The sequence below is a fragment of the Melospiza melodia genome, chromosome 4 (genome assembly GCF_035770615.1).
Source record: "Melospiza melodia melodia isolate bMelMel2 chromosome 4, bMelMel2.pri, whole genome shotgun sequence".
NCBI classification, from domain to species: Eukaryota; Metazoa; Chordata; class Aves; order Passeriformes; family Passerellidae; genus Melospiza; species Melospiza melodia.
The window spans coordinates 53,078,169-53,094,339 of NC_086197.1; the positions used below are offsets into that span (position 1 = coordinate 53,078,169).

At 39.9% G+C, this 16,171-nt stretch overlaps 1 protein-coding gene across 1 annotated transcript in view; it reads right to left on the reverse strand.

The window, feature by feature from the left end:
• Positions 1–16,171, reverse strand: part of MYH9 (myosin heavy chain 9) — a 70,304-nt gene that overhangs the window by 47,506 nt on the left and 6,627 nt on the right. The window contains exons 2-3 of the mRNA XM_063154426.1: positions 6,880–7,232; positions 1,993–2,149 (exon numbers count right to left, since the gene is read on the reverse strand). Coding sequence (XP_063010496.1) covers positions 1,993–2,149; positions 6,880–7,212 — 490 coding nt within the window. The 5' untranslated portion in view covers positions 7,213–7,232. The remainder of the gene's footprint in view (positions 1–1,992; positions 2,150–6,879; positions 7,233–16,171) is intronic.

A 16,171-nucleotide genomic window follows, 5' to 3' on the forward strand; every position in this document is an offset into this window, starting at 1 on the left:
AAGCAAGTCAAGTCTGGGGTCTCCAAGTCTTAGACATCATCCAAGAGGTGGTCTGACAGACACATCGCCTCTTTTCAACAGGAAAGAAAACACCCACATAGATTAATCACTACCTCTGAACCACCATCAGACCAAAGAAGGTCACCTGTCCCCTGATGTAGAATTGCAGCTGTTTGGGTATCTTCTGTCACACACTGATATATACCTGGCAGGGACGAAGGATAAGATGCAGGCACACGCACTTTGAAGTGGTTTAACTGTTGACTGTAAGGGAAAAGAACTTCAGTCTCCTCACAACACTGCCAAAGAAACTGTTTCTGATTCTATGTAGACAAGATTTCTTTCTAGGGAACAGTAACTTTGGTACAGCTCAGTTAATAGCCTGTTTAACAAAAATACAACTTAGTGCTTGAGCTAACAAGGAGCAGGCAATGGAGGGAAGGAAGCAATAAAAGAAGGAAAAGTGCAATGAGGTTATGGACAACATTCTGCCATGTAAAATATAGGTGGAGCATCTATTCTTGACCATATCATGGCAGATCCAGTCTCTCTCTAAGGGAAGTGAGATGCTTTAGAGGTGCAGGTTCACAAGTTTTTATCTTCCGGATGCAGCATTCATTTCAGAGTAATACACCAGCAGTATGGCTGCATTTCTCAAGACCTGCCACATCTCCAGCAAACTGCCACCAACACCCTCCCACCAGTCCACTTCAGCAGGTCTGTGTACTCACCCCTCTCCATCCCAGGCTTTTACAAATATAGATCAACTGATCCATCACATTAGCTCACCCCTGTGCTCCGACCTGCATGGCACCACACTTAAACAACCTTTATCAGCTTTCCCCACAGCAAGTTTGTTGGAAGACACTAACACAGGTTGATGGGTGGAGATTTTCTCTCTTTTCCACTCTGGGAACCTGTATCATTATAGTCCTCTTATGCTTGGAGGTACAAGTGGTAGCAAGGACAGGTGAAAAGCAGAACTCAAACTGAGACTAATGGGAATTTTAAAGCATGATTTTATTATATCTGGACTTTGCTCAAAAATGTGATGCTAGTGACAAGACTTAGGAAGAACAAACACCTTAGTCATTTCTAGACATCAAAAAATAAAGAAGTAGTAACATTCACTCAGGCACACCAAATCAAACTGTCCATTACACCCTTTAAACCTTAAAAAGTATGCCTACTCATAAAACCCAGGTAACAAACAGGAAGAAAAGCACAAAATACCTCCACACCTGAACCTCTCCAAGCATCACAGACACCACAACTGACTTTGTGAAAAACCTCCACTCAGAACCAGGGATCTGCACAATGCATTCAGAGTTCCATATTTAGAACTCCTCAAGTGATAAACAGGTAGCAGATAATAGCCACAGTTCTCTGATTCTCAGTTGTATGATGTGGAGTGAAATAGGTCTATCCACTTGCTTTCATTTATTCCATGAAAAGGTAACAGATGTACTTAATATTTCCTGATAGTGAGTTTTATCAACAAAGTAAGAATATAACCAAACAAGTCCTGACAGTAAAGCTACCACTGACCATCATACTTCAAAACATAGGTTATACTAAGCTTGATCCCCCCAGCCAGAATGTGCAATTGGATTTTAGCTGGCTTTGTTAAAAGCCTCTATCAAACAGTACACATCCCTGCCCACCTACAGCTATGTAAATTCATAGGCTCATCACTGAGATGGAAAATTTGCTACCTCAGTTCTCCTTGCCTGCTTCTCTGAACCCCATGTATTCACACCAGCCTGTACTTTATGTCAAATTTAGCTCTCACCAGACTTTTTGTACAGTTCTTCAATCCACTACAGCAGGAGAGAGCTATTCACCTGAACACAAAGGCTGGTACCAAGTAGTGTCTGTAAGCAAGGACAATAATGCCTTTTGATAGCAGTGAGTTGTTGTTCTCCTACAGTGTTTTGACTGCAGCCTTGATTTGTGATTTCAACAAGAGTCATTATCTCAGTCAGCACTCACCTTGCATCATACTCCTGTAGGCTGTGTCTGTGATGGCATAGATATGAGGGGGCATTTCATGTCTCTTTTTGCCTTTGTACATCTCCACTATTTCTTCTGAGTATATGGGCAGGTTCTTGTAAGGATTGATTACCACGCAGAACAGGCCTGAGTAGGTCTGGAAAGAAAACACCCCAGCAAACAGACAGAAATTAAAAATGTTATATACTTGCATATTTTAACAGTACGTGACTTGAAAAAACAAACAAACCAAACAGTGCTTTTTTAATTACTTCTTCCAGTGATGCTATGTGGAATGCTTCCCACTAAACAATATTAGAATCTGAGGAACAGCCCAAGTACTCTCACCTTGACCAGTACTCAACTCTTCCAAGTGTCCACCAAACACCTACTGAGCCATTAGTAATACTGATATCACTGATCTGCTCCCCAATAATTAACAGTCCACTAGGACTGGCTTTTCCTCCTTTCAAAGTAAGTGCCATTTCATGATAGAATATAGGTGCTTAGCTTCAAAATGCATACATTTTGTGTTCTGTCTCATGCTTAATATCTATTTATCTAGAAAATGATCACTAAACAAAATAGAACCTCAAGCCAAAATAGTTACTAAAAGAAAAATAAGACCAGCCTGCTCCTGAGAGGTTTCCAAGACCACTAGACCATGCCAAAGGCAGTGCCATCCTGTTCTGAAAGGAAAGCTGGATTAGATGGCCTCCTGAAGACCCCCCAAGCCTGAACACTTTCATGATTTGTAATGTAGCAAGTGGGACTAGAACTAGATTCAAATTGTAAGATCAGCAATGTATCATATGTTCAGTATGTATGTTTAGAATGCTCAGTATTGTTCCAAACCAGTCAAAATAGAAAAAAATTCTAAAAGAAGTCAGCGATATATGCCAAAGTTTGCTTCTAATTCATATAAAATGGTTAATTCATCATCTATGACAGCAAACTGCCATTTCTCAATTGGTTTCCACTGGCTTAAATTGCAGAGTTCTGAGGGAATACAACTGTCAAAACAGTTCCAATGAAAATATTAAGCTTCTTTAAAAAAAAACCCACGAACCCAAACTTTGAGATCTGAGTACCTGAAAAAAAACCAAAAAACACAACAACAATTTTTTTACTTGCAAAGGGAATAAGAAGAGCAGAGGCTTCTTAGATATTTCCTAGACATTCTAAGAATAGCATTCCAAGCCCTGCTCCTGGGGCTTAGTGCTATCCTAGCTCCCTGTCAACTTTAGAAGCAGCTGTTTGGAACATCTGGAGATGAGCAGCTTCCTACAGTAACTTGCAGTGCTACCAGAAGAGAGTACATTTGGCACTTTTTATTTCTATTGCCAAGATCTCTTCTATTGTTTGCTCAATGAAAAAAGAGTGCTTTGGAGTGGTAGAGAGTTCTCCACAAGGAGCACAGAGAGTACTTAATCAGATTTAGCTCCTTAGCTAAAGGTAAGGATTAGACTGCAGTGATCAGAAGGGTGAAAATAGCATCTACTACACAGTTTGTGGCAGCAGATGCAGTTTATGTCCAATCTTTCTACATGCTGGCTTAACACTAAGTAACAAGTCCACTGTTATATGCAGCAGATTCAGATATAGATTCAGACAGAAGTCCTCCAGGAAGTGAGTTTTTCATTGATGTTTAAGGTTTCTTTTCCACATCCCAGTAAAAACAATCAAGATATGTTTCCAGACCTACTCTTTTTTTTTTCCCCTCCCTTTCTTTTCCATTAATTTTTTAAAATATTTGAGGACTATTTGAATGGCTTACAGAAAATACTAAATGTCTTTCCAAAGTGGAAAACTATGAAAGTTGGCTAAAAACTTTTTGGCATAGTACTTCTAAAGTTCCAGGAAGCTAAGCTTCTAGTCAGGTTAGGTTTCAGGTGGTGCCTGAAGAGAGCAGTTTAAGGAGTTTACAGCAACCAAGCCAGCAATGTCAGTTCCTGCTGCCTCAGTTTTAGTTCTCCATCAAGTCTGACAGCACTTGCAGAGCACAGAATAAAAGCTGGAAGTCTGGATGATGCTTTCCTGACCTTTGACTACACCAGTGGAACACAGAGTAGGACAAAGAGACAGAAATGGGTCAATGCAAGAGCAGCATGTTCACAAGGAAGGCAGAGCTTTCTTAGCTGTGTATGTGTGACTCCTCATGGCTGTGACTGCTGATAGATTAGAATGGTTGCTTTTCCTGTAAGTACAGTTCATGTCTAAAGCCACCCTATGGATGAGAGCAGCAGTTTAGAAAAGGGAACACATTAATTTCACTCAGAGTGATGAAACCATGAGGCAAGTATGCAAGAAGAAGCTACCACCTTCTTCCAGCATTCTGCTTGCCAGGAGAAATACCTAAGGAAAGTTTCCAGGCAGTAAAACGACCTCAGCTGTGTGAAGGGATATTTTTGTCTAATAAAGCCAGGCAACTAATTATGGCTGGGATAAAAAACTGAGTAAGACCACCATGTCATGACTGCTGGTTGAGGTAACTGACAGTTTCATATAGGAAGCAAGTTTTAGTTGTATGTAAAAGCAGAAGCTGCCAGCCCTACCACAGAGAAGAGTTATCTTCATCTTACTGAAGTACAAATAAAGACTCATATGCATAAATCCCTGAATTGAACCCAAGGTTCCAATTCAAAGGCTCATCTATTATAAGCATAGCTGGCTTGGAAATCTGTACTTTGTCTCAGACATTACTATCTCAAAATAGAATTCTGGCATTACCTTTCACTAACTATTTCAAGTGACACACATGCCAAACTGGAACTAGTTTTATTTTTCTAACTGGTAAACTAACTCTGAGGAGTTGAAAGGACCATCTGCTGCAAGGCACAAAGCTGACAGCATCAGAAAATTTATTTTCCAGTAACAGTTAACTTCAATAAAATAACTGGAAAATGTAAGATTGAGTTTTGAGTTTCACACTGAATACAAACAAAGCAGTTCAGGTAAGCAAAAATAACTCACAAAAGCTGAAAATGATCTTTTGATAAAGGATTCCCAATAGAAAGGGTTAATATGAAAGCCAGTCTCTTAGCAAGTCACCTCAGTGCAGAAGCAATCCACACATGGAAATAGCAAAATGGTGTCTGGAGTCAAGCTCTTAGTTCTTGAATTGTCTGTCACTCCTCACTCAAAATTTGCCTGCAATTACCAGCAATAAGATTTCCCCCTTTGTATTACAGGATGAAAAGACAGAAAAATAAAGATAAATAAAAAGGCAAAAAGATAATAACTTATAAAAACACACAGCCTTGCCGCCAAATAAGAAAGAAAGGAGAAGAACAGAACTGAACTATGCCTGCAATCTTTCCAGACGCATTTCTGCTGGAGATGCACTGCGTCTACTCCCTTTTCTTCAAGCGGATTAATGCTCAACCAACAGCCACTCCAATGAAAGTATTTTAAGCCTTCCCATAAATCTCCTGACTTGCTGAGAACTGCTGACAGGTGAGATCAGTCCATTTCACAAGTGCACAGGAACACAGTTTTGGCAAGACTCAGATTCTGTAATAGAGAAACACTATGCAAGGTTTGCTTGGGTGAAGGGTGTGGGGATTTTTTACAAAAAAATCTCACAATCCAATTAGAAGAACTCAATTTATTAGTCACAGGCCATGTCTGAAATTTCAGATGGTATCTTGCAAGATATGTGAAACAGGCCATCGCACAGCATGCAACAGACCTTGAGATACTGCTGAATTATTTTCAACAATTATTATATAATGTAGCAATATTTCCTACTGTAAAAATGTTACACATGGATCTTGCATATTCTATTTCATCTGAATACTAAGAGTTTTCCATCTGAGAGTAGATTTTGACCAATAGTGGAAAGAGTTGTTAACTACAAAAATAATAAACTACATAAACCTCCAATCACATTAGCTCTCAAATTTTGACATCAGACTGTGGAAATCAGACTAAATTTGTACTGGCCTTGCATCTTTCAGATAGTTTCTCCAAGAGTCATTTGTATGCCTTCATGCCACTCCTGAAGGGCAGACACAGCACTAGTAAGTCATGGGTTTCTCCCTTGTGTTCTCCCTAGTCCTGTTTTAACCAATCACTGCACACAAATTTTACATTATCACTGAGTTTAACAACTCATTCTATAACTGCAGAGTATTAATAAAGCAGAAGCTAGCATGACCAACATCTGCTTGCTAAACATAGGCAACATGAAGGGGAAAATCAGAAGGGAACTGAAGAACCAGGTCAAGGTTCCAAAGTCTCCTTCCCCTATTTATTGCCTTTGGTATTGAGTGAAGTGGTTGCTGCCTGCTTCATTGGGTATGACCCTTGGTCCCATAAATAGTGTCTGTTATTTACACAGCAATGAGAAACAGGAATCTCTGCTCTTGTCCATTTGGGGATGGAAAGAAAAGGAACATTTCCTATCTGTAAGTACATGCAGGCACACGTTTCCTCTCTAGAAAGATGCTCTGAGATCCACACAAAAAGCTTGGCACTTCTTTCCCACTGAAGCTCCAGACATGGGAAACACATTTCAGATGCTGGGTGGAATAGGACTGTGTTATTATTATTATTTGGTTAGGTTCAGATCAGACTCCCTGTTTACCACTACCCAACTGCTCTTGTGTCTTGCTAAGTTAAAAGGCATTCAAAACATCCTGCAAACAAAGACATTAAAACATTAAAGCCAGATTTACCATAGCATTCTTTGAAACTTTCAACATTAACTAGAGGGGGATTGGCATAGTTTAGTGAAAAAATTTTAAGTAGAGGGAGGAAGGTAAGTCACATGATGAGTTGTGTATAGGGGCAATGAAAGGCTAACACATGCATTTAGGAGCAATTACATTAAGTTCACACACTATGTCATCAGGAACTCCTACCCCAACAGACAAGATTACTTACATAGATCAGCCCTGAGTAGTATCTCTCCTTCAAGTTGTGAAGCACAGAAGCCTCATTCAGGCATGTCAACTCTGCCATATCTTCTACTTTAGAGAATTTGGGGGGGTTCATCTTCTGGATGTCATCCTTATTTACTTTCACTTTCTTTCCATTCTCTGCCAGTTCCACGATGGCTTCATCTCCCACTTCTTCCTTCAGGCTAGCTGCCTCAAAGCCATTCTTCTCTGAGGGAACCCATACCAGCTTCTTAGCTGCCCAGTCAGCCTGAGTCAGGGGGTTATTGATGATGTTTTTGTCCACATAAAGGTACTTATCTGCGTCTCTTTGCGCCATTGTGGTTTACAGCTGGGGACCTGTGAACAAAGAGGGAAACAAAGAAAAAAGTTATTTTTAAAGCCTCAAATTGCCTTGCAACTTCCCAGAGGCAGACAGGCACATGCTAAGTACTCTGAATCCCTGGTCATTAGAGCATGCCTCTGCCTCCTTTAATTTCATATTAGTAAGCACTGCTAAAGTTGTCAAACTTCCAATAAGGCCAAGGTTTTGCTTGCCAAGAGTATGAAAAAAACCAAACTAGCAAGCAGTTTATAAAAAACCCAAAACCTACAACAAAACACCAACCGTTAAGCATTTGGAAGCCATTATTCGGCAGAAAAGAGGAAGCACATTAAAGTGGCAAGCACCAAACAATTTGTGCCAATCCTCATAGCATCAGACACTATGTCAGTAACATTCTGGTCAAGAGTAACCCTTCACTGCCCTACTTGGTAGAGATATTGGCTCAGAAATAAAATCATAAATGTGTAATCAACACTTTTACTTTGTATCTCCTTATCCTGATAAGCTATAAATCAAAACCCACAACTTCTCAGAAATGTCAACTACCAGCCTAAAACATGAGGTGCAGTTTACTTCTAAAAGATAGCAGTAATTTGCAGACACCAGTTAAGACTGATAGTAGATACTTTCCATCACCAGCTTAGTAGTAACACCCAAACCACCAGTTTATATCTCTTTTTTTTTCCTAGATAATGTTCAGTGGCAAAATATCTCCAAGATAGTAACAGAATAAATCAGGAAGCTTTACAGCTAAATATCTTCTATTAACATCCTTCTATGAAGCTGTGGTCAGATAGAGGAGAGAGTTTCATCCCTACAAAAGGGAGACTTAGGCTGCATACTTGAAAAATGGCACCCTAGATTTAGTGTTTCATCAAAACCAGAACACTATTGCCAGGGATTTTCCAGTTTATAAGGCAGCAATTTTATTAGTGCCATTCAAAAGTCCTTTCAATCAGAAAAGGACTGCATGCGTCAAGGCTCATTAACCATGTAACAGCAGCCTCTTTACAAGATCCCATAAACATTACTTCTCAAATTCTTCCTCACAAAGATACCAGTGTCCTCAATATATGTTTCTCATAGCTTGAATAGAAACTAGAGCTCTTTACTACCTAAAGAACAGGAAATGAAAATATGAGTACTCATGTCCTAGAAGTCTATCAGGAGCTATATGGATAACTTCTCTACAGAATTCATATTTACAAACCAGTAGGCAAATCAAGTAAGTGAAGTCTGACTGCACACACTGCAGACAAAAAGATACTGAAAGCGGGACAGAAGCAGCTCAACTCCCAAAACATGCATGAAAGCAGCAATAGATGTAGAGTCCCAGCATTAGCAAATAGTGAATGAAGCCAGAAAAGCATCAGCCATAATAATGATGGGTGCCAATGCCCACACCAGTCATTTGTAAGCATGTAGTGAAACTCCTTTCAACAAATGTATCACTGTAGGTGGTATGTAACTTTGTGCCAGAGACTGTATGGATAGCTGTATATTCACAGTCAAAAATTCTTCAGCAAACAAAGAGAAAATCACTCTATAAATAATCACTTTCTTTAGTTTGAGTTTAAAATCTTTGTCTTAAGTCTTACTGGATATGCCAAGCACCTATTCCACACTTGACCTCATCTCTCCTTCCCCACAGGGTCACTGACATTTCCACCTCAACCTCAATGGTGATTCTCAGAGCAACTCCTCCTTTTCATATTATTCCTGAAAACTAGATTTTCATGGATACATGATGAAGAGATATGTTGTAAAGACAAGATGCAGCAGTCTGGAGGCTGCCATAAAAAACCTGAGCTGTCAGGAGAACTCCAAGACCATCCTATAACAGCAAGCCTGACAGAGTATATAGCAAATAAAGAAGGCCAACAATTCAACAGAAGATATTAGGAATTCATGACACTGCAGAGTATCATCTGCAGGCTGTGATCAAATGGTTAAAAAAAGGGAGTGGAAGGAAAGAGAGGAAAAAGAAAAAAAAAAAGAAATAAATATTCAATTGCGTTCAGAGTTGTATCAGGTTTGGCAAAGCAACAGCTGTGCTCTACCCTCCATTACACAGCTTCCTGCCTATGCAACTCCCAGAATGTAACCAGTTGCCTTTTTTGGCTATAATCAGGCAGGACACAGAGGCACTATGCTTCAGCTAAATTCAGTTTCATCATTTCCTGAGGAATCCAAAGTAACCAGCCATCTGAAGTGTCCTACATTACAGTGAAACACAGTCCTCGCTTCCTCACTGCTAGAGTACATGCATGCATTCAGTATACCTTCAGACACATTCTAGGATAAAGACTAATTCTTTTTTTTGGCAAAGGAGTAGATAAGATCACAATAAATCTGTCAAAGAGTATCCCCAGTCAGTCCTAGATCTGAAGAGAACTAAGAAAATAAGATAGTTACGGAGAGGCTAATCAAATTCCTTGCAGGAAGAGAACCCCAAATTATCTCACATACTACAAGAGCGCATTCTTCAGCCAGTAAGAGATCACTCTAGAGCATCTATACCTTTTTATTTTCAGGGCTCAAAACAACTTTCACAGTAAGAGGAGAAACAGCCTAACACAGCTATTCTAAAATCTCAGCAAACACTAAGTTCAAGATATTTTTAATATATTAAATATATATTAATATAGTATAATCTGGTGTATATATAAATATATATATTTAATATAATTTTGAATATTTTAAGTACTACCAAACAGTAGTGAGAAGATTCCAAAAGGGTCTGCACCTCAGACTTGAAACAGACTTGAAAATTCCCCTATTGCATGGCAGCAGCAGCCTTCTTACCATCATCTTAAACTAGCTCTCCTGTGCTCCAGAACAGATCCTCACATAGCAGAAGTAACAGACAGAGGCTCAAGCTGAGATAACGTGGCATCAGAGCTATTCTCGAGGCTGACTGCGAACCCACAGGGCGTCTAAACTAGCAACACCACAAACCAACCATTAATCTGTCTTCTCCACAAGAACACTACCAGAGGAATCAGATTCAGCAAGCTCCATCTCATGGACTCCTAAACTTATCTTCCTAGCTTATGCTGCATTTCACGGGGCATTTCTAAAAATCCCTTAAAGCGGTCAAGGAAGGAAGCAAGCCCAGTAAGCTCTTACACCAACTAACAATGAATGCAAATCATTGCTCTTTTAGGAACAAATTAGGAAGCAATTTGTTTGCCTGGTAGTTTGCATTTGGGGTGTAGATAATTATGTAGGACAAGGACATTTATCTTTACATGGCTATTGTGCAACTGCCAGATGAGAATTCCATTAACAATATTCTTTTTGATGCCAGTCTATAGGCAAGAGGACCAAAGAATACAGAAGGAAGACAGACCATCCTTGTTTTAGGTTTAAATGTCTCCTTCCTAGTATTGTTTCCAAAAATGACATACTACAGTCACTTCCCTGTTAACCCAGTATGTTTCCTTATTGTGGTTCAGAGCAGTCTGGGGAAGAGGATGGTCAAACTTTGCTTGTTTTCCATTATTTCAGAATCCAAGAGATATTCTTTGTCATTGAACTAACTACATAATTGCCACAAAGATGCCATACAGCCACAGAGAGAGACAAAATGCTCCCTCTGTGTCATGAATGGGACCAAGACATCAGTATGTAGTAGTGCAACCTTAAAAAATAATACCAACTGCCCTGTTGACATACATATTTCCCAGCAGACAAATTCTTTTGAGAGGAACAAGTCAAACACTGGATTTAATTTAAGATGACATGCATTCCCATTGAATTAGGCAGAATTACTCCAAACCCTCACTGGAATACAGTCATATGGACAGAAGTTTGCCTTAGTCTCCTGCAATTTCATAGCCTTAAGGCTTGAATTAGAAGACACTTCACACACACTCTACTTAAAGCAACATCAAGTCCTTCCCATAAACCTGGGAACAAATACTTTATCTGGTTTGGAAAGGTCTAAAGGCTACCTCTGCTGTAAGGTCCCTTTCTTTCAATAACAAGCATTTTACAAGTGATAAAAGCACAGAATATTACCTATTTGCAATTAAATTTTCAGTAACTATTTGTATTACATCCCCCATTCCCCCCAGACATTCACTCTGTCAGCAGCCACAGAATTGTTCCTGGAGGGAGCCACTGCTCAATTAGATAAGCATGAGCTTTACTAACTATTTAGCTAGCAGCTGAAGTAGAAATAGAATTCACAAGAATTCTATACTTATTTCATAAGAGCATTAATGCAAGAGTTAAAGCATCACACTTACAGGCACTAGAGCACTGGCTGGGCAAGGAAACACCTCTAATTTGAGTTACCTAAACCATCGTTAAAGTAGGGATCCCCACACTGTTCTTTCTTGGCTTCAGCCCCATTCCTAGCAAAGATTCATTACTATACTGGAATAGACAGTTTTATTCACACACCATTTCATTTCCCTGCTTTAATAAATTATGAGAAGTTTGTGAAATGCTGTGCTACCGAGGATGCAAAACAGCCATATACATGCACAGAATCCTTGGCAATTCAGATCAACACTTCAGAACTTTGCTGTAAGACTGAGCCAGCTTGAAAAGGGATGTAAGTGGATAATTACTGGAAGTTTTCTTCTGCTTCATATCGGCCAGTAAAACACTGTTACAAATCTTCTGTGATTTCATATTAAACAATCCTCCCACATGGTTTGCCTAGTGGCCTTTCTACTTGCAGTGCAAGAGGAATTACCCTAAAGGGTGACAAAAAGAATGAACAATAAACAGCAAACATATTTAGACTACAAGTTAATTTCCCTTTCTTTAAATCGTTCACCTTTTAAAGGCAGTTCATGAATACAACTTTGCCACCACTTTCCAGACTATCTTACCTTTAGCAGCTTGTCAGAGGGTGCAATACAAGACAAAAGGCTCTTTCCCAGAACAAAAGGAATGTACACCATTTCTATAAGCAAGACAAGATTTTTGCACTAGAAAGTTATAGCACTGCTGGTCACTCATGGCTCTATTTTAGATACAACTAAGTTGCACTCAGTGAGAACTTTGATTATTTGTTAATACACAGCATTTAAAAAATAATCTGAGAAGCTGCAAATTATTTAAACTAAGTTTGGTCAGTAACAGTCATATGACGGGAATCCTTGCTAAGCTATGATCTGAACAGCTAATACTTGTATTATTCCTACAATTCAACTATTTCACTTTCCCCAGCCAGCTGAATGTGGTTCCTCAAATCAGATTTAAGAGCAGCTAGAACACTAAACTAGTCTAAAACAGACTTTAGTGGCCAGGCTAGCTACAGCGACCATGAACTGACATTATAAAACCCCTAACCTACCAATAAAAAACTTCCTATAATTCCCTTGTATTCACTAAGGAACTGTTCAGATCTCATTCGTTTAGGTTAGAGTGACACTTCACAGCTCCAAGTGACAGTATATTTATGGAAAAGAAAACTGTAAAGTTTGTTAGCCCAAACTGCTCCAATTTGTAAGCAACACCCACATAAAAACCGGAGTTGAAATTACTAAGGGTGAGAAATGAATCACAAGGAGGCAGAGGGAAAGGAAAGGGAAAAGCTGGCAGGAAGCTGAACTGATGGACAGGTTATAGCTGCTTATTTCCCAAGTTCAGTACATTGAGACACAGCAGTGCTCGATGCTTCAGGCTGAATGCAAGAATCACGAATTTCAGTTGTCCCACAGAGAATACACCACCAGGCAAGTACCTGAGCTCGCAATTAACACCCCCTCACAGGCAGCCCCGCTGAAGGCACCGCGCTGCACTTACCCTTTCCATTCAGAATGCTGCCATGCAGACTCATTTCTTCTATTTCAGCTTTATTTGGGACTCATAATGACTGCTATTAGGCTTACTGGAGTTCACTGCTTTCCTCTCCAGTCACAGTCTGACGCACACAATACATTGTTGAAAGATTTATTTCACAACTGGAATGCAGTTTGCTGGCAATTATTGTTGCATATTCAGTTTGACTGTAGTGCTGCCCAGACTTGCCAGCTACCCTGTTTATTACTGTAAATTAAACTCAAGGTAGAGCACTAAAGTGCCCTCTCTGTATGTGGGGCTCGAAGAAACAACAATGAGGAATCTAATTATCTAATGCATAAGTGATGCTTCTATTGCACAGAAGTGACCTACTGGCCAGACTACAGGTAAGACAAAAGAAAGAAACTGAAGGAAATTCTGCACCTTCCAAGTGGCCTAAAGGTACCCAACACACATCCTCAGAACAGTGAACATGGAATAAATGTTTCTCGGTTTCTCCATGTCCAGCCCTCTTCATCAGCTGCCAAGCACCACTCTGGTATGTGTGAAGCAGCACTTTCATATATTCTGCTGTAACAGCTCACAGAGGGGGTTTGCTCTGGCAGCTGGGACATCCAATAGCAAAATACAAAGGCCACAAAGCCACGTACAAGAAAGACACTTACATGCCACTTAATAATCACCTTTTCTCTCCACTGGGTTCAAATACAGTAGGAGTGTGAGAACAGTCCCACAAGCATGGCATATGTTCATTTAACAAATATTAATGCCAATCTGAAGTGGCTTCTGTTGGGTACCAAGGACTGTAAACAGGGTAATAACGCAGTGGCTTCACCACAGGCTAGAGACAGAAGCACAGGAACAATCTTGGGCAACCACACTGCATGCAGTAATTAACCACTGTAGGTTACAGGCAAATAAAGGCAGGCATAGCTTCCTAAGTTAATGCTAGGGAGGGTATGCTTGCCTCTATTTTAATTGCACCTTGTGAGTTCAGGGAGACATAAAGACTACTACACTACCATGTAGATGGCACCAATACAGTTAACCAGCTCTATGAAGCCTGTGCATGCTGTTCAAACACACCAAACACTGATTTAGGGAGGGGGAGGGTAGCCTTCTGTTGATTTCAAGTCCAGTCTTTAGCATGACAAAGCTAGGCTGGCTGCCACCCAACCCCATTCACTTTGAATAAATATTCAAAGTTTACAATCCTGCATAATACACTTTCTGCAACTGTTGTTTCTCATTAGTGGAGTACAGTACATGCCTTCTCAGCAGAGGAGAGAATTCCTCTTACAGAGACAGTGTGCCCACAAGGAAAACATTCCAGGGGGAGAACACATTCTTCGTGACCACTCAGCAAAGTAATCCCACTTAAGGAGACAGCTGTAGTTCAGAAAATTGCAGCCCATCCCTGCTGTTCAAGCTGTTTTGCTGGAAGACTTGTTTTCAGGAGGCATAATGGCCTGCATAAGTTCTGATCAGGCATGCAGAGTTCCCTACGGACATGGCAGGAGAGAGGGGGAAAAGCTTAGAAAGTTTTAACCTTTGTTACCTCGGGGTCACTTTTCATCTCTTCCCTGATATTCTGATTTAAGGCAAAAATGTATCTGCCAAGAACTCTGAGGCACTGTGTAAGGTAGGTCTACATACATCAATTAGCACTCTGGCATCTTTGTCAATGCCGGGTTTCAATTCACTGCAAGAGCGAACAAGAAATAAAACAATTACATCTAAATACAGAGACAAAAAATACAGGGCTGGTTCACCCTTTAAGATGCAAATATTTAGCATTTACCTGGCCAAGATAAAGTCATCTTACAGGAACAATTACTCTTGCTAACATTAATTGACAAATTACTTTGATCAATACTACTAATCATCTTCCAGCCCATAATGAAAAGAACAAATCATCAGTGTAAATATGTCCAGTAAATAATTTTAAAAAGTATTATTTTTACTTTGCAGCAGAAGTTTCTCTAGAAACTTCCAGTTCAGCCTACTGTGCCAAACTAGGACTGTGTACAAGCAGCCTTCTGCTACATCTCATATTTTTATTTTCGTTTCAAATCATTCTGCTGCACATTTACAGCAGCTATGGGGATGGCAGGCAAAAATCCTGGCACAGAGAAGTGTACTGTCTTTACAGGGTCCAAGCTGGATTCTCAACCCTTCCAGCAATACATAACAGTTCAATAAGAAGACCTACATCTCTGTTTATGACAGTGATGTCTGAGGTAGGGGTCTGAAGAATGACTTTTTCTGGACATGAGAACACAGCAACTCTTACACAGAGAAGAAAAAGCTACATAGCCTTTACGTTCCAGGATGTGTAAGGAGGCCAGGTTGAAAGTATTTATGTTTTTTTATTTGTATTATATTTGTTTTATAAATACTTATGCTCATAAATATCATGTTCCAGAGGGCCTAAAAATCCAGATTGTGGCATTTCCCTACTGCATTCAAGGTCTGGCACAGCCTCTTAGCTATCCATTATAAGCATTGCTCTACAGAAAGCTCCTGGTGCAGTAGAGCACACGAGGAACACTCAAGTTTGTCTTCTGGTTAGCTTGCTCCCTCCCTGACCTGTGCTTTCTTCTCTCATTGGCAAATATATCAGTCTTTAAAAAGGAACAGCATTAGGCATCACTAATTTTAGAATTCACCCAACCGTGCTCTCCTGTCTGGATCTCCTGAAACACGGATTTTTGTGTTAGAGGAGAAGAAAGGACTCATCTTTCAATCTCAAATGAATAAAAGCAAGGGCACTTGAAGTAGAAACTTAGTTTGGACTATTACAATCATGGCTATACGGCATATAAAATTTTCTATATTCTGGCAATTCTAAAAAAGACTTTTTTGGAAAAAAAAGAAAATAATCTCCTTTTGACAGGTGACTGATATGACACTCCATGGTTTCCATAGGAGGAAACAAATATAATTTGAAACTTTCCAATAAAGTTTTGCTTTCTGCCCTAAAAGGACAAAAAACAACATAAGGAAACACTGACCACACAAAACTGTTTTGTGTGTTTCCAGCATAGTTAGCAAGACTGTCCACACCCATATACACAGCAGTGCTGTGGTGGGGAGGCACTGGAACAGGCTGCCCAGAGAAGTTCTGCATGCCTCATCCCTGGAAGTGCACAAGGCCAGGTTGGATGGAGCTCTGAGCAACCTGGTCTAG